General features: G+C 47.5%; 1 protein-coding gene across 1 annotated transcript in view; it reads left to right on the forward strand.

Moving 5' to 3' along the window:
* Positions 1-535: 535 nt before the first annotated feature.
* The window catches only part of FBXL18 (F-box and leucine rich repeat protein 18), a 22,467-nt gene continuing 3,989 nt past the window's right edge, over positions 536-19,013 (forward strand). Inside the window, exons 1-4 of the mRNA XM_031056511.1 lie at positions 536-732; positions 1,579-3,092; positions 5,682-5,900; positions 17,320-19,013. The exon at positions 17,320-19,013 is cut by the window's right edge and continues 3,989 nt beyond it. Coding sequence (XP_030912371.1) covers positions 580-732; positions 1,579-3,092; positions 5,682-5,900; positions 17,320-17,476 — 2,043 coding nt within the window. The 5' untranslated portion in view covers positions 536-579 and the 3' untranslated portion in view covers positions 17,477-19,013. The remainder of the gene's footprint in view (positions 733-1,578; positions 3,093-5,681; positions 5,901-17,319) is intronic.

A 19,013-nucleotide genomic window follows, 5' to 3' on the forward strand; every position in this document is an offset into this window, starting at 1 on the left:
GGGCTGCGGGAGTCCGGAGCCCTCCGGGCGGGAGCCGGGCTCGGGGGCACGGAGGGCGCCGGGATCGCCCTCGCCGGGTGTGTGCGGGGGGCTCACGGGGTTGTGAGGCGGAGCAGCCCCGCTGCCCTCGGCAGGGAGCTGCCCTGGCGTTAGTGCCGGTTTGGGCTCTGGGTTCGCCGTTAAGGTGTGAGAGTGTTGCACAAGAGCTGGCGGTGATGTTGGGCTGCAGTGTTGGTGTGTGTCTGTATGTGTAAACAGATAAATATAGCCGTATCTATATGTATATATGCATGGTTATGTAACTCTAAAGGTTATTGAAACGGGTGGCGCTTGGAGGAAGGATGTAGAAAGACGTCGCTGTGGTATATTTAGGAAAAGATCATGGACACTTGCTTTTCCAGTGGCAAAGTAAGTAGAATGAATGGAAATGTTTGCCAGTGGTGAAAGACCAAGTGAAAGTACCGTGATTTCATGAGAAGTTTTGCACTACCTCCATATTCTTTTCTTTTTCCTCTTTTTCTTTTCCACCAGGATGTCGTAAGTGAGGAGAGTGAAGAGGAAAGCAATGGAGTCAACTTGATGGAATTCTCAGATGAGATCCTTCTGCACATCCTCAGCTATGTCCCTTGCACAGACTTGGTCCTCAATGTCAGGAGAACCTGCAGGAAACTTGCAACACTTTGCCTTGACAAGAGTCTAACACATACAGTCCTGCTTCAGAAGGATTATAAGGTGGGGAGAGTAGCTTGCTTCTTCTGTTAGCTGTCCAGAAAAATCTGATTTCTGGAAAACAATGCCAAGAAGTAGAACTTTCCAATGTGTATGCATAAATAGACTGCTCCTGAACTGTGAAATCAAATACACAATAAGCTGTTTTATAAAAGCATTCATTTTCCAGTATGCTTTGTTAGAACAGCTCTGTGCTTCCTGAGTTATATAAAATACTGTCAGTGAAAACTTAACTTCTCCATATTTCTGGAAGCTAAAATGAAAGTAAACATGACCTTGAAGTTACGGTTTTCCCAAAATATGTTTTCCGTGTTGTTGTGCAAAAAAATCTTGTGCATGTTGCTGTCAGGCATGCAGTCAGCAAAGCCAGAAATTGTGTGCATGTTATAACAAAAATAAAGTTTGGGAAGGAGGGGTGATATATTCAATGAGAACTGTATCAGCCAGTGCAGGCAGGGGAAAGTCCCTTATGCTCTCTTCCAAAAGAGGAAGCTGAATGAAGAAGAATTCCTCTTTCAATTTGAGTTTCTGCACATAGCCAGTTCTGCTGAAATAGCTTTGCTGGTGGAAAACTGAGGTGGTTTTCCCTTCCACCCTCAGCTGCTGAGCAGTCTGTAATGCAGAACTGCCGAAGCAAAAGGAAGTGTAATCCCAAGAGTCCAAAGCATGGCAGACTGAGCTGCCAGCAGTGTGGTGATTCTTAGGCTGTGCTGCCGTCCCCAAATGATGAGCCACATAATCCAAGTACCAGCCACTCTTATCCCTCTTATCCCCACCTCCAGCTGGGAAGCTGAGTCAGTGCCCACCACTGCCATATCTCTCACTGAACGTGCTTTTGTTTGGGTGCAGGTGAACAAAGACAAGGTGAAGCAGCTGATGAGGGACATTGGGAAGGAGATCTACCAGCTGAACATGGCCGGGTGCTACTGGCTGCCCAGCTCCACCATCGACCACGTAACACGGTGCAAGAACCTGGTGAAGCTGAACCTGTCGGGGTGCCACGTCACCTCGCTGCGGCTCTCCAAGATGCTCTCCTCGCTGCAGCACCTGCGCTCCCTGGCCATCGACGTGAACCCCGGCTTTGATGCCAGCCAGCTGAGCAGCGAGTGCAAAGCCACCCTCAGCCGCGTCTCGGAGCTGAAGCAAACCCTCTACACACCCTCCTATGGTGTCGTGCCGTGCTGCACCAGCCTTGAGAAACTGCTGCTCTACTTTGAGATCCTCGACCGCTCGCGGGAGGGGTTTATGCTCTCTGGGCAGCTGATGGTGGGCGAGAGCAACGTGCCCCATTACCAGAACCTCCGCATCTTCTACGCCAGGCTGGCTCCTGGCTATGTCAATCAGGAGGTGGTGAGGCTGTACTTGGCAGTGCTGAGTGATCGGACACCTGAGAACCTCCACGCCTTCCTCATCTCTGCCCCCGGCAGCTTTGCAGAGACGGGAGCCACCAAAAACCTCCTGGACTCCATGGCCCGAAATGTACGTCTGGATGCTTTACAACTGCCCAAAGCCTGGATTAACGGCTCTGGGCTCCTGCAACACTTGAAGTTCAACAACCCTTTCTACTTCAGCTTTAGCCGATGCACCTTATCTGGTGGGCACCTGATCCAGAGGGTCATTAATGGTGGGAAGGATCTTAAAAGCCTGACCAGTTTGAACCTCAGTGGCTGCGTTCACTGCCTGGCCCCGGAGTCCTTGTTTCGGAAAGCAGAAGATGACATCGACAGCAGCATTTTGGAAAGTCTGGTAGTGTCTTGCTGCAACCTGAGACACCTGAACCTCTCTGCAGCTCACCATCACAGCTCTGAAAGCATAGGGAACCACCTGTGCCAGCTCCTGTCCAGGCTAAAGCACCTGCTCTCATTAGCACTACCAGTTTGCTCCATCACAGATGTTGGTGCAAGTGTGGAGAAGCCTCCCAGCACACCTAATTTGGTGCCCCAAACATTTGGAAGGAAAGTTCGGATTGGGGTACAGACAAATCAGAAGATTGAGTCCTCAGTGTTTTGGGCTCTAATGGGAAGCCTCAGACTTTTGGAAACATTGGAGATAATTGGGTCCAGTTTCTCCTCTGCCATGCCCCGCAACGAGCCAGCAATTCGGAACTCGTTGCCTCCCTGCGTCCGGGCACAGAGCGTGGGGGATTCAGAGGTGGCTGCCATTAGCCAATTGACTTACCTGCAGAGCCTCACCTTAGCACAGCTGCCAAATATTCTCACGGGCTCTGGGCTCGTCAACATCGGGCTGCAGTGCCAGCACCTGCGGACTCTTTCCTTGGCCAACCTGGGCATGATGGGCAAGGTGGTCTATATGTCTGCTCTCATGGACATGCTGAAACACTGCAAGTGTTTGAGAGATCTCAGGTGAGGGGCTGCCCTTGAACGTCCCCCATTTTGTTTGTGGATCTCCAGAAATGTGATGTGTGGTTTATTGTGGCTACTATTAAAAGCGTTCCGGTCCACAGTAGATGCAATGCCTTGAAAACTGAGTATTTTCCTTCCTGACTTGTGGAGAATGGGAAGGCATTGCATGTTGTCCTTGAGGGCTCAGGATATGCCCTTTAACCGGTGTTTTAGGAGCAAAAAGTGCTGTGACTGCCTTCCTTTTAGATAAGGAAAAGTGTATGCTGCTTATTTGGGAGCTAACAACTTGTCAGGGCTGGTTAAATACTACGTGTCTTTGCTGATTTTTTGGCTTTGTATACATGCACACATCTTAAATTTCCAGGAAGGAAGAGACTCCTACACTGTTTAGATAGAGTTTTCTTTGGGTTGCCCAATGAGATATTTGTCTGCCTTGGGTTTGTATGAAAATCTTGCCTCTTTATTTTTTAATTTGTTTTCTTTATAATGTACTGAAAACATTCCAGATTTAGAGTTTGTCCTGTTGGTGTTCCTCTCCTGATACGATTTAAAGGATCCTACCAAGGGTCTGATCCTAAAGAGTGCACAAAGGAGCTTCATGGTAGCCAAAATGTGCTTGTGAAAGGAAACTGATGGTTTCCTTGCAGTAGTCCATATGAACACAAACATCATGGCTTTAGGGAGACAGGTTTTTTCTTTTCTTTTTTTTCCAAAATCAGCCTCTTTCAGTGAAACTGCAGAACCTGTCAGTCCCCTTGTCCCCCTTTGTTCACCAAGCTCCAAAGTGCTGTGCAGTTGAGACAAGGTCGCAGTTACTGTGGCTGAAATTACTGCTCATCACCTGAGACTGGTGCTTGTGTGCCTGTCCCCGATCCACTGCAACAGTGAGGGGAGCCAAGGGGGCTGAAACACCTCAGGAGGGTTTTCATTTTCCACCACTTCCCATTTATAATGGGGGAGGAGTGTGCTGGTCTCATCCCAGGGGTGGCAGCTGTTGGGAATTCAGTTGCTCAAGGTCTTGGCTTATGTGAATGAGTCCTTAACCTTGAGGAGAGTAAATAGCCATGGAGGAACTGAGGGCTGGGGAAGGAGGTTGGGGTGTGCAGTGCTGCTTTGCTCATCCTGGGCCCTGTAGCTTCCTGAGGCTTTGAAATGGAGGCCAAGAGTGACAGAGATGGGAGGCAGCACAGAGCCTGGAGTGAAGGCTGGAACGGGGCTCTCCTTGGACTGATTTGGGTGGAAGCTGTCACTCTTCTTCCCTGAGTACAGTCTAAGGTTTTATATTGGCTTAAGATGGTTTTAGAAATTAGCACTTCCTCCTGATAACGTAGTTTCCTTTTGATTTGCCTGATTCCCTGCTGTTTCCACCCTGTTTTCCCTTCCCAGTTTTCCAGGCTCAGGAACACGTTTAAGGGGCTATTCCAAAGCAACATTGCCATCTAGCGAGGGCAGGGCGGCATTGCAGGTGTGGCTGCTGCATCCCGGAGATTCACCTGGAAACCTGGATCCTGGAGATTCCGTGCTTTTTGTCCTACATTTACAGTGCCCCAGTAATGATGGTGAAAAATTGAAGAGGCTTCCTGTTCTCATAATATGAATTTTAACTTATTGCCTAAAGTGTAGATATGTTCTTAGGATCTCTTCAGGCAGTGCCACCTGACAGCAGTTGTAAGCTGAGACTGAAACAGGATTTATCAATTAACAAGATTAGGTTGCCGAGATACCCCTGCATACTACAAAGCCTATGCAGAGATTACCCAGATCAGGCTGGGCTGACAGCTTGTTATCACCTCATGGATTAACCTTTCTGGAGCTCTTGGCTTTCCTGACCCAATGACTGAGATTCCCAAGTGCTCTGAAGCCTGGTAGTAAATCTGCACTGAGCAGGTGAACTCTCCTGGTGGCACAGGCCTCAGGCAGGTTCAGGCTGGCTTCTGTGAGGGAGTCACCCATTTATTCTGCTGGATAGAACACAGACCCCACGTTGGCCAGGTGTGATCACTGTCATTTTATTGTCCTCCTGCATCACTGTGATAGAGGATCCTGTCTGTCTTCCCTGAGCCAGGTGTTTAAGGTAAAGGTTGGGTTGATGATGGTTGTTCTTCCTGTGGGAGAGCAGTAGCTCTGATCCTTTGCCAGGGCGGGTTGTGGTCGCTGTGTTGGCCCCAGTTCTGCGTCTGCCTGTGTGCACTGTGTATTTTTCATGGCAGGAAACTGAAGATATGACCAGTTTGGGCAGTGTTTGTACCCTGGAGCAGAAGGTCCCTAAATCCACACCACCTGCTTGGTGGATGTCAGGTACAGAAGCCAGGCTGTGCTTTTAAGACCAGAATGGATCTGCTGCTTGTCTTACCCACCATACTTTGTGGGAAACTTGCAAAACCAGGGTTACTCCAAGGTCACTCCCTGTGGGCGCCAGAATTCTGCATTTAGGGCTTTCCTGCCTATTTGTGCCCTTGTCCTTCAGGGCTGGAGGCACTCCTCGCTCCATTTGCCAGTCCCCCCATGAATGTGCTGTGTCTTTCCCTCTTGTCTGAGAGCATCCCGGGCATGAATTGCCCATTGAGTTGTTTTTGTTTATTCCTGCAGGCTGGAACAGCCCTACTTCTGTGCGGGCGCCCAGTTCTTCCAGGCACTGAGTCACTGCTCCTCTCTCCAGCGCCTTTGCATCGTCTCCCGGAGCGGGACTCTGCAGTCTGACGCAGTGATGTCATTCATGGCCAGCTGCCTTGAGGTCATCATGTGCCACATGTTTATGGGAGAGTCTCTTACCGTTTGCAAAAATCTCCAGCAGTCCATTGTCCGGAGGTGAGTGCGGAAAAGGGTGGATGTGGGATTCCTGGAGCTTTATCTTGGAGATTTATCTCCGTTGCCTGGCTTGCCAAGGTTTATATGGCTTGGAGCTCTTGTTCCAAGGAGCTAATAGGTAATGTGTAACTGTTTGGCACTTAAACCAGCCTCTTACTTTAATAAGAGTGAATCAGTGAAATATTTGAAGGTATTATATGAATTCTTGATTCCATTCCCACCCACGTTCTCTGCAGTTCTGCTGGCCGAGTTGAAGTTCTGGATGCAGAGCTCCATCATAAATCAAATGACACTTTTTGTGTAAACAAAACATCTGCCGACATTTAAGTACTGAGAGATTTGACCTTGAAGCTTTCCTCCTTTCCCACAAGTGACTAAGATAATTCTCTGTCCTCTAATCACTTGTAAATGTCACTTACTGATAATCCCCTGGCAGCGCAATTCAAAGCCTTTAAAGGGTTGTTGTGAAGGGTTTTTTCTTCGGAGGGCGCTTGAGGGGGGGAGAATCGGTACAAACTGCCTTTGCACGTTTGGCAGTTCTTAAATGCATTTTGCTTGGCCCCTTGCAGCGTTCTGAGGCTCACGTGGTGGGAAACGTTTGTGTGTGAGCCGTGAACTGCATTTGAAAAGCGAGCTTTTAATTACGCTTGGCATTTGGAAATCTTCTAATAATGGCAGTCATCTTACAAAATATTTCCCATGCAGCAGACTTTCCATTATTATCTTTTTTTTTTTTTCCTATGAGGCTATTTCCCCACCTTCAGCCTGTTTTCTTTGTCACCTACTGTTGCTGTGCGCTGTTAAGCTCTAATAAAAATTTCAAATCACACGGCGTTATTAGTGCATCCTAAAGGGTGCTCCTCCCCCCCAGCCTTCCTCCAGCTTCAAACTAACTTATTACACTTGGCTTGTTTCCGTGGATCAAATCCAGGGCAGGCTGTGACTATATTAGCTCCCTACCAAACTGCTCCTGAGATTGTTGCTGCCTCTGAAAGCCTCTGTGTCCTTCTGGGATGGGGATTGTTGGAAACATCCGAGTAAATTCCTCGTGATGCGACAAGGATTCTTTGAGTTTGTTTTACACAGGGCTTCATATCTGTAAAAACATTGCTGGGTTGGTTTCAGTTGTGCTTTGGGGATCCTTGGAAAGAACCAGAAATCTGCAGTTCCCATTATTTTCCCTCCCTTCTGAGGTGCTGCTACAGCGCTGTCCAAAATTTTAATGTCCACTTACTGGGTAGAAATAGACCATTCTCCAGTCTTTTCTCCCTCTTTTTCTCTGTCATGGACTGATTCTCACTACATTCTTTGCCTTTTTATAATCTAAACCCTGAGAACTTTCTAAAGAGCAGCTGATGCCTGGTGGAAATGTTAAAAACTATTTTTATATTTAGCTACAGTTCTGGCTGTCAAACTTATTTTCTTCTTTTGTATTTTATTAATAGAGACACTTGTATGAAAACAGGGTTTTTTGAAGGCTGGGTTTTGGGGTTTTTTTTGCTGAAGAGAGCATCTGCTCCTTCTGCAAATTCTACACCTGAAGTCATAATCCTCTGTGACATTGTAATTGGTGGCTCTGGAAACGATTTTGATGTCATGTAAGATTATGACTTCGGGAGGAGGATAAGCAGTGGGAGCAGATGCTCTCCTAAGCAACAAAGATCCTGTTCTCATGCAACTGTCTCTAGTAATCAAATGGAAGAAACAAAATACAGAAAATGATGTGTAAGCAAAGCCTGGAGTCTTCCATGAGCCATCAGCGAGTCTTTAACCACGTAGCTTCTCCAGCAATTCCATTCTCATCCTCGCACAAATGTGCCTTGGGATGGGGTCAGGAATTGACTTGCTCTTGGCTGCATTTTGTCTGCTACTCCAAGGCAGAGAGATGTGCAGTAAAATCTGTGTGTGAGCTTAAACCTGTGGGTACAGCTCCAATTCACACAGCATGGCTTCCTCTAAGAGTGTGCAGCTGGTGTCTCTTTAATCCAAGTTTTACACCAGGCAGCAAGTTGGAAGTTATCTATCCTTGTGCCAGAATAAAACAAGGGGATTTATGCTTTTTTTTTTTTTCCCATTTGTTTGGAATGTGTGTGGATGCTGTGTGTGAAAATGGGGAGTGGGTGGGAAGGAGGAGGTGAGACGAGGGACCTGGAGCCTTTCTTTGCTCCCTTTCTTGAGCTGGGGCAATTGGTCCATGTTCTTCAGGTCCTACTGAGGGTCAGAGTTCCTGTTTTAGGGCTGTGGTGATGGTGTTGTTTAGGCTGAGAGATAGTTTTGAACAGCAAAATGGAGCTGAAGTGGTTCACATTCTCCCAATGCCTCTAAAACAGAGAAGAAATGTGAGTGGGAATGGGAAGGGCCCAAGGCTGGCCAGGTATCAGGAGTTTGCTGCAGGAGGTAGAGCTGAGAGGGCTTGAAAATGCAATATAGTGCAGGGCAGTCCTTTTTCAAGTGTGGGTGCACAGGAGGGTTTAAGTAACACAACCTATCTAGGGAGAACAGACTGGTTTCAGCTGTGGAATTGTACTGGAAGATGGTGAATATACAGGGTGTGGTGATGGGAGCTTGGGAATTAAATCTGCTGCATCACAGCAGTGGCTTAAAGCCTGAGCTGCTTCTCAAACTGTCCCTTTTTACTGTAAAAGGAGGTTAGTGTTATGTATTTCTGTTCCACTGGCCTGAAAAGAGAGGTTGTTCTCATGTCTCTTAGTCTTGTGACAGCTTTGAACCAGACCCTGTGGTGTCCAGCTTTCTGGTGAGCAGCTTCTGCTTGAAGTTTGCTGCTATTTGGGACAAACTAATTCGTGTATTTGAGTCATTAAAAGCCTCTGATTCAGTTCTGGCTCTTTTGCAATGAAACACAATAAGCAGAGCAGGGCTCATCTGGAGCCTCATCAGCAAGCAGGAGGCTTGCAAGGGCAAGGTCTCCTCTGAGCTGTAGAGAAGACTGTAAAGATTGTTTCCCTCTGGGCAGATAAATCATTGCAGTGTTTTTCTTTATTCTTTTTCCTTCAGTGTGGATGGGAGGGGGGAGCTCCTTTATGGTTCAGGGAGATGCTCTGCACATAAGAAGGGCGTAGTGGTTACAGTGGGAGATGTGGCTCGAGTGATCCAGATCCACTTCCCTGATCTTCCTCAGGTTTCACAGGTGACGTTGGTCTAGTCTCAGTTTCTGTGTAAATTGACGTTTTTTTTCCCCCCATCACATGGTGCTCAGCTGCTGCCACACTTCAGACAGCAGCAGATCCAATGAACACAATGTTTTCCATTTTATGCTTGGACCCAAACTTTGCTGGAGTGCTCAGCTCCAAGCACGTGTTATCCCTGTTTAAATAACTCTTCTGTTCAAACCACTGCAGCACTAATTCCACAAACACTAAAATACCACAATTTCAGGCCCTGTGGTTGGAGGTTCAGGTGTGACCCCAGACTTGCTGCTGTGCCAAGGCTTCTTTGCAGAAAAGGTAAATTTGCTTTGCCATTTTGGGCTGCGCTGCCGTGCTGGGATTGTTTCTAAATTCCTGCACAGACCCTTGAGTCCAAAGGCAGGTCCAAGGGATTGAGCCTTCCAGGAGCTTTCCCGATCTTTTCCACAGTGTTATTTTGTGGAAGAGTCAGTAGATGGAGCTATGACCCATGGAAGGTCCCACCATTTACCAACGGGCTGCATGCTAAATAATCGTATTTACATGCCGGTATGTCTCTGCCCCAAAAATCCTGCGGGCAAGGAATTTGGATGACTGCAGGCTTGCACAGCTACATGGGCTTAGCAGGCACTTCACAAATGTGCAGGAGAAGTTGCTTTCCTGGTGCTTTCCTTGCCATCAGAAAACAGGCTGGAAGAGGGGATGGGAAATGCTTCAGCAAATATCCCCTTGGCTTCAAGGACAGGTTTTTATTTTCCACTGTGTACCTTTAGAATTTTGTCGGTTTTAGCTGAAGTGTTTAGATAGCTCCTATCATTGTAGTGATTTCAAGGACTCTACAACACCAGACAATACAAGCCAGTGAAAAGTCCTTGGAAAAACACCTTGAAAAAAGATCAAGAAAGCTACAATAAAATAAAAACAAACAAACAAATTTTAAAAAACCTCAAAGCAAAACAAAAAATCTCTGAGAACAGAGCATCATTAGGGATTCTTCATAAAGAAGGGGAAAAGTGTCAAGGTGTAGAGATGAGCTGTGATTTATAGAAATGAATCCAAGGGGAAAACTGTGGTGCAGCTGGAGTGTGTTTTGGGATGCTGGCTGGGCACCCCAAAACACACTGTATTTTTTGGTTTTTTCTGTCTTTCCATAACTCCCTGGCAGGAGGTGCAGCCAGGGGAATGTCAGGCTCTGCTGTCAGGAATGAGGGACAGGACAAGAGGAAATGGCCTCAAGGTGTGCCAGGGAAGGTTTAGGTTGGATACTAGGAACAATTTCTTCACCATAAGGATTCTCAAGCACTGGCAAAAGCTGCCCAAGGCAGTGGTGCAGTCTCCATCCCTGGAGGGATTTAAAAGCCATGAGGATGTGGCACCTGGGGATGGGTTCAGTGGTGACCATGGTAGTGCTGGGGGAATGCTTGGGCTTGGTCTTAGGGGGCTTTTCCACCCTAAACAATTCTATGATTCTGTGACTCAGGTCTCTCTTGGCTTAACCAGTGCTGGAAAGTGCAGAGAATTTTTCTCATTTAGGACAATTTCACTGTTCTGGGGATCCAAACTCAGAGGAAGAGAAACACAAACTTACCCAGCCTTGTGCCTGTGTCAGGTATGAAGTGCTTGGTTTGAAGTGACTTTCATGATAAGATTGCTGCCACTTTCTAGGAAGAGCTTTCAGCCTAAATTAGATCTTCTTGTTCAGTCTTCTGTAGCATTACCTAAATTTCCCCGTGCTTGTTACTGTCCTTTTTTAACGTGAAACTCTTGGCTGGATCTTCCCTTTTTCTTAAACTGCTGATTCCAGTGGGCCTGTGTGGCTGTGAGCTTGCTGAAGGGATGAAGCAGCCTCCTGGGATTGAGTTGCAGAAGCAGGGCTTCCAGGTGGGAGCACAGGGCTGAAATGGAGTATTGCAAAGTGCTGAGCGAGCCAGTCCCTCTCCTGGCATTTAGCACAGGGCTGAGTTATCACAGATGAGGTTTTGCTCACCTCAGGGCTAAGTATTCCCCCTTGCCCTGGGTATCCCTGCAGCATTCTGCTCGCCTGGATTCTCATTGTGGTCTCAGGCTCATAAAATCCCTTTTGGGGATCCCTTTTACTCTTAGAGGGGTTGGAGGGGGCTCTAGGGGCAGTAGGTGATTGCAAGATCATCTTTGAATTCAGCCGATTCTGTGCTGCCCACCCGACTGCTGCAGTCCTACTGCCACTGCAAAAAGCTGCTGTGAGCACCTAGGGCTTGTTCAAGATTTTCAGGCTGGTTTTGCATCCCTTCAGCACCTTCTCTTCCTTCTGACCTTGAAGAAGTCCCTGTCTGCTGCTGGCTCTCCTGGTCCCAGAGCTGCTGGTCCCACCCCGCCAGCCCCAGCCTGCCGAGGGCTCCAGCCCTGCACAAGTGGGATTGCAGAGGACTTAATGTATCACCAGGCTGGTGTAGTGAATCATTAGCATCCTGCTCAAGCTTTCATTGTCTGTTTCATTTCCTGCTCTTGGAAACCCCTGAATCATTCTGTCACAGGCTGAATAACAAACTGCATCCTTGTCAGATTGCGTTGCCCAAGGATTCCTTGGCGGGCTTGGCGAAGGTTGAATGCATGAGGTGTGGCCCAGACACCTTTGCTTCTACCAGGGATGTTGTTTATGGGTGGGTTTAAATACTTTACAAGCCAGCAGGGCTTGTGGGACCATCCCCAGTTTGCCATATTAATTTATCTTCTTTTGGGGGTACTCACAAACCCCCTTCTTTAAATGCATTCCTGTGGCTGACTCAAATGCCTCGTTCTAACTGCCAGCTCATGTGTTTTGAAAGGAATTCAGTTCTGAAACCTTCCTCAGCGGGCAGATTGGTTTGTGCATGAAATAACTTTCAAGGATTGTCCTCTCTCTCTCTTGGCTGAGAAATAATATTGGAATAGCACTGTCGTGCTTTCTCTTCATGAGGGTGTAAAAAGGCTGAACGGAAGCATTAACTGCAGCTTTAAAGCATTTCCATAGTAAAATAAATCTAATTGAGCAGTTATTGCAGTAGCTTTTTAATTTGTGGAAGAGATTAGGAAATAACTTTCAGCTTGCTCTGGCAGAGCACTCCCCTAGGACGTGTCCTGGGCGCTCTGGCATCGCTCTTTGGGTTCTTATTCCCTCCCCCTCTAATTGTCCGGTCACATTTGAGTGATGCAGAGTTCAGCTGGCAAAATAACATAGGAACATCGGTCTGCAGGCATGTTTGATACAAACCTCAGCTCACAGGAGAAGTAGCAGAGTGCCATTCATGCCTTACAGGGAAACCACAGCAGAGAGATGTAATTTGCCTCGGCTCGGGATGAGTCTGATGTGTTATTGCTCCTTCCCTGTGGCTCAGCACAGTGGCAAATGAAGAAGCTGCATTGAGGATAATGGGGGAGTTGGCAGTGATGTGTGTGAGTGATTTCCAGAGTCCCATCTACACCCCTTGGTCTCAGGTTGGAGACTGCAGTGATGGGACTTAAGAGTGGAAAAATCAGCAGCTGTGGGAGAATGTTGGTTTGTCTACATAGACATGAAGGAAGATACTCCTAAAGGAAAACGCTTTATAGCAAACTCATTGTGTGGAGTTAAGAGCAACCAGAGGAATCTGAACATCTCTCCTTGGGAACTTTTCAAGTCCATTTCTGAGGTCTGGAAATAAAGTCTGCTTAGCACTGGCACTCTGGCAGGGCTGGAAGGGAGAATAAAACAGATCCATTCTCTAGTGTCAGAGTCAGTGTGGGGAGGGTTTGGACCCCCTGAGAGGCTTCTGGGGGATGAGTGGGAGGCAAAGGTTCTCCCTGCTCCCAGGAGAAGGGGCCTGGGAGAATCCCACCTAGTTTCTTTGGTGAGGCCAAATCTTCTTTGGAAGATGCTCCTGCAGAAGCTTCTTTGGCAATCACTGTAAGCAGGGAGAGATTTGCAGCTCCCTGGTACTGAGGTCAGGGCGCGGGCAGTGGAACAAATCTGAAGTGTTTGCCTGGCCTTCCCTGGGAAGAGGGGAAAAGTGTGAGTGTGTGTGTGTTGGGTCATGCTGCTGCCAGCTGCTCCAGCTTGCCCTGGCACTTCCTCCATTCCACCGTGCCATGCTGCAGGAAGGGAGTTTCCAGGCTGGCTCAGGTATGCTGGCTGAAGCTTTCAAGAGAGATGCCACATTTGAACTTCCGAGGTGTGAGCAAGTCTTCCCGTAAAAACAGGCTGTGCCTGGCAGAGGATTAACAGGGCTTTGTGCATGGCGGTGAGAAAGCTGCATACAGGGCAGAAAGTGAGTTGGTCTGAAAGTTCTGCTCTTGAGAAACTTGTGGCTCTCCAAAAACAGCTCACCAGCCTGTGGGGAAGGTCAGAACAGAGAGGGGAGAAGGTGTGTGGCTGCAGCAGAGACTGGTTTGCATTTGTGAGAGTTGTGCCAACCAGAGTCCACATCTGCTCTGTTCCCCCAAATCAAACTTCTCCTCATTTCCTTCCTCTCCTTCTCTAGAGCTTCTTTTTCGATAAGCTCAGCTTGGTTTGTGGAGGTCAGAGATCTGCCCTTGATCCATTCCTGATACTCTGCATTTCCTCACTTCATCTGCTGTGTGCTGCTTTTGTTGGCAGTGTTTAATTATCCCTCCTTGCTTGCCCTGCTTGCCAGCCTCTGGGAAGTGGGATGTGCTGAAATGTCTCATTTGGCTTGGGACTTTCCTTGGGTTTCTGTGGAAATCTCAAGGGGAAGAACATTCTTCAGCCCAAATACTGCCTTATCCTTTCCTTGTAAGTAAAGGAGGTTTGAGCAGCCCCTAATGCAGAGAGCTGTCACCTTCCAGGGTGTGTGGTGCAGAGGGTTGCAGTGGGGTGGGTGTAATCCATCTTTCCAGGCTGGCTGGGGAGATTCCCCGTGGCTTTGGGCTCCCCTTTGGATCTGTCAGCAGTTGGAATCTCCTGGGGACTCGCTGTCCTCTCTGGAGAGGCACGTCAATGTTTGCCAGGAGATAACTGCATTCCAGGGAGGGTCTCTTTTGTCTTGCTAAAATCGAGGAAATCTGATCAAAGTGCAGCCTTGCTTTAGACTTTTTCTCTTTCTTTTTGACTTTGTCCCTGACCTACATATTGGATCCTGCCACAGTGGTTGGAAGTAATTGAGAGTGTAGTGTTAGGCTATTTACCAAGCTGTTCACTTGAAAATAACCTTACTGAGTCCAGTCCACACCTGTTCTGGGAGAATTCTGGAGACAAATAGCAAAGCATCATTAACCCTTTCGTCCACATACAACCAGTTCAAGAGCTAAGAGCAGAGACACGCTGATGCCAGGAGGAATTTGTGACACAGGGTGTGCTTCATCATTTGTTTCCCAGCTCTGTGGATGATTCCAGCCAGCTGCTGAGGCCAGGTCTGCTCTGTGTCCACATCCACATGAGGACACTTCAGAAACCACCCTGGGTGGTGGTTGGTTGGGTGTTGATTCTGCTGGACCAGAGGTTATGCTGGAAAATATACATGAAGGGGGAAAGGGGAGGGAGGTGTTTTCTTTGTTATCCCGGTGGTTGTTTCTGATTAAAGGATCTGTTTTGAAGGGGCTGCTAGTCAGTTGCCTAGAAAACTTGCTTTCATTTAATTAATCATGATGAGTTTAGTCTGGAGGTTTTGTAGGAGAGAGCAGGCAAGCATATCCTTGGCTTTTTTCCCTTAAAAAAAAAAAACAACAACCAAAACCCAAACCAAAAAAAAACCAAACAGGGCTTCATGTCTGAAACTGCAGCTCTTTTGTCTCCCTGGGTCAACATCCTTCTCTATCCTTCGGGTTTTAATTTTACAAGCCCTGCGTTTGCAGAGGTGGATGGAGTTTGAAGTCCATCCAGGTGTGGAATGAGGAAAGAACCCTCAAGAAGATTACAGGAGCTGTTCTGCAACTCATTAACTCACTCTCTTCCCCTTCTTGTTATCTCCTCCCCATGCCTGGGGCCTTTCGGAGTAGTGCTCTAAGTGCCTCTCACTTAATCTAGCCCACCTGGACAGGTGGATGAAGAAAGGAATTGCCTTCCGGGGGAGGACTAAAGGAGCAGAGATTGCGGAGGGAGGCTGCTTTTGGGAACTGCTAATCCCAGTTTAACATTATGACAGCTGCTCGTTAAAATCAGGGTGTTTTTTAACAGGCAGTTAAAGGAGAGGCTTTGCACGCACATTTAACTGAGAATAATAGTGAACCATGTGCATTTGATTTTTTTTTTTCCTTAAATCACACAAATTGTACATGGAAAGAATTCTCCGGCGTCAACTTGCTGGGGTATGGAATTTACAAGGTTTGCAGTAACATACAGTTTCCTGTTGGGGGGGGGGAGAAAATCACAAAGCTTTCTTTTTTTTTTCTCTTATTTTAAAATCAAGTTCAAACCCCTGGTATAAACCCAGCCTCTTTAGGAGGGACACTTAACTGCGTCGGGGTTTTTCACTTGTCTCGGTGGCAGTTCGTCATGTAAACTTGTCTGGGTTCTTGTTTTTATAGCTACGTGTAAAGGCTGCTTATAAACTACAGTTTTGTACGTGGTGAGAAGGCAGCACTCAGGTCCAATTTGGGAGTCTATATACAAAGAAGGAAGCAGTTTCTTTCCCTTGGGGAGATGGCAGTTTCTTCCTTTGCTGGACTTCAGTAAACTTGGTCCATTAACATGATTTTCTCTGCAGGACTGTGGTGTTGGATAAGGAACACGAAGAGCTGAGGCAGAGCAGGGACTATCAAAGAGACATTTGGCTGTATTTTATGTGATTTCACTGCAGACTTTACCAGCTGCCTCCCAGATCAGCAGTTATTTGCTGGTTGATTTCTTGAGGGCAGTGCTGTGGAAGTAAGAAGCTGCACAGCTCTGACACAAGTCCCCAGATCTACTCAGGGAGCCGTGTCCTTTTCTGCCAGCCCTTAGGCATGAGGCATGAAGGGCAGGTCTGTGATGCAGAGAGATAGAAAATTGCCCCAGGTAGTTCTGTTGCTGGAAATTCTTATTCCTGCAGCTACTTAGGTTCAGGCAAATTAATTCAACCCACCAAGGCTGAGCAGCTAGCCTGGGAATGGAAGTTTCTCTGCTGTGTTTTTGGCAGCTCTACTCCAAATCGTTTGTGGATGGGAATGTCCTTTCAGTCTCCCAGGAAATGCCAGTCTCTCGTGTTGCTTTCTTCAGCTGGCTGCGTTGCTACCTGGGATTTTCATGTCTGTTTCCAGCAGCTGGATCTCCAGCCTTTCCTCACTGACAGAAATCTGGCCATTTCAGAGCTAGAGATGAGCTGTGAATCTTCCAGGCACACACCTGTCTAAGTTTGTCGAGCAGAGAGCTTCTCTTTGGGCCCAGCACAGCTTGGTTCAGCCTCCAGGGACTGGTGCTGCCAGCGTGACTCTGCCTCCTTGTGAGTGATAATGAACTGGTCCTTGTCACACCCTTCAGAGGAAACACCTTGGTGGCACAGCACTAAGAGTCACTGATCTTTTCCATTTTAAGGTGTAACTCTTAAGGGTAATTATGCTACAGTTTTACCCCCCCAGCTTTAAAAGACTGAACTCTTGTTACACTGCACTGCTAACACCATTTCTCTTCCTCACAGGTTGCTGTCGTGTAAAGTATGTGCTGGTGGGCGCTTGGGCTTTTTCTGTACGGTTCTTTCTGCATTGTTTAATGGCTTTAACTTGTGCAAATCTCTTCCTTTGCTCTGCAGCCTGGATTGGGAAGAAGGCTGCAGTGTGTGAGTGTGAGCACACTTAAATGCTTATCTGCACATCTGAGCTTTCTAAACTTGCCTATGCTCTAATTGCAGAGCGTAGACTCTGCATGCAGAACAACCCAGCCTGAAGTGATAATCCCAGGCTCAGCCCCGAGGGAATGCCTGACATTGCTCTGGCCTGATTTTCCTAATGGCTCTGCAACTTGCCTCCGGTTTGCAGGTGGTTTAAATTGTTATCGCTGAGCACCTTGCCCAGCTTGGGCAGAGCTCTTGGGATCTCTGATCCTCTAAGAATACCTACCCGTCTTGATTTATTTTTTATTAATTTTTTTTAGACCTCTTCCTCCCTCCCGATTTCAGGTGCAATGTGGGCTTGTGGCAGCTTAGCAGACTCACTGCAAAGAGGTGCAAACCCAGCCTGAGCTCCCTGCTGACACAGAGAGGGAAGAGTGGGAGACCTGGAGCTCCAGCTGCCCCTCCTGCCTCCTCCTTCCTTGCCCCCATCCTGCATGATCGATGCCCAGGCCATCCCCTTCTCTTGCACTGCAGAACTGGTATTTTTCCTTGGCTAATCACCTGTGTCTGATTTAGTTTCCAGGCAGAACGCCCTGCATTAAACGTCGTCATTTTCCCTCTGCTTCACGAGGACTTGACAGAGGTCATCAGAGATGTCCCCATGAGGCACTTGGATGAAATTACCTTGTTTAAAAGCAGAGTGGCTGAGGAACCTCCCAATTTGTGGTGGTGACTGCCACAGCATGGAAAGGACAAGTCAGTGTGAACCCATGGAGCAGCTTCTTGTTGGCCTGGATTTCCCATCCTTGACTCCTGGCCACCTCACTGGATGCTGTACAATCACTTCAACCAGGTGCAATTGCAAAATAAAAAAAAGCTGGTTCTTTACAGTGGGGAAACATCTATTGGATATTGCTTGCATCTGAAAATCCTGTCTCAAAGGCTTGTGGAATCTGATGAGTATTTCCTTGCGGTTAATATGAATTGTTTTTGTTATTTTACTGAAGTTAAAGGTAAGAGAAACTGACTTAACAATGCTCTTTCCCCTGTGTCCCCTGGTGTCTGTCCCAAGGGCCCCTGTGTACGTTGGCAGTGTGCTTTGTGGTTTTGGTGGAAATCATTCTTTGCTTCAGTCTGTTTTTGGCAAAGTAGAAAGCCTAGGCCAGCTCAGAGGCACAGAAATGTGTTGCTCAATTGAAGTGCATCACATCTTTTCTATGTTACAAATAGGCATTTGTAGTCACACACGTGCAGTCACAGATATTTAAAGGGGTTTTTTTTTGACTGAGAAGTACCACAAGGACTCTTTATTTTTTAATAGCAAATTAAGGTCATTAACACCTTGACCATGGTATGTTCCTGCTGGTGCTGTTTCCATTGGTCTGGTGGAAGAAGTTCTCAGCTCTTCTGGAAATCCTTGTCCTAGGGTAGATGGTGCCTACAGTGAATAAGTTGAGGCTCAGATCTGATTTATATGCAGTCTGTCTTGCAGTGTAGATGGGAATGTAGTGTTCCAGTTCTGTCCTTATATCCCATGCCTTGAGCTCATGCTAATTTTAGAGATGTTATGAAGTATTTTCACAGTGTGATTTCAGTCAGCTTCTCTGCTGCACAGAACTTCCTCAGGCATCGGTAGTGGTCTGGATCACTTTCATATTGCCTTATTTACTGAGCACTTTTAAAAGCATCAGACAGCTGTACCAAAAGCCAAGTTACAAATTCCTGGAGCTACAAGTCTGGGTGGCAGAATTTTCCTTGGTAGCATACCAGGTCTGTCTTCTGCAAAGCAGCTGCTGACCAGAGCTGTCTAACTTCACCCAAACCCCGAATGTCTTGAGCTCTGCTCTTCTGGGGAGGCCCAGAGTCGTCCAAAGATGATGTGCCCATCTCCTTGTCAGCATTTCCTACTCGAGATGCCCTCTCCCAAATGCTCTTCTGCCCTCAGTGTTCAGAGGAAGCCTGGTCTGATGGGATAGATTTGAGAACAAAATGCATCTCCCAGCCTTGGAGGACTTTCTGTCCTTGATTTCCAATCAGCCACGTGTGAGCCTGCCTGGAATTGTGTCCCACAGGTGTAAATCTTGAGCCAGGCTGTGACAGCCCTTGTGCTCAGAGAGGTTACAGTACAGAGCAGGTGAGTGTCAGGCTCTGCTAGCACAGGTCTGTGCCTTGCTGAGACCAGCCCTGGTGGTTTGCTGTCTTTCCCGAGGCTCTCATCCTTCCCCTCTGAGGACAGGGAGCCAGCACAGCCTCTGGAGTGCAGCAGGCAT

This window comes from Geospiza fortis, unplaced genomic scaffold (genome assembly GCF_000277835.1).
Source record: "Geospiza fortis unplaced genomic scaffold, GeoFor_1.0 scaffold237, whole genome shotgun sequence".
NCBI lineage: Eukaryota > Metazoa > Chordata > Aves > Passeriformes > Thraupidae > Geospiza > Geospiza fortis.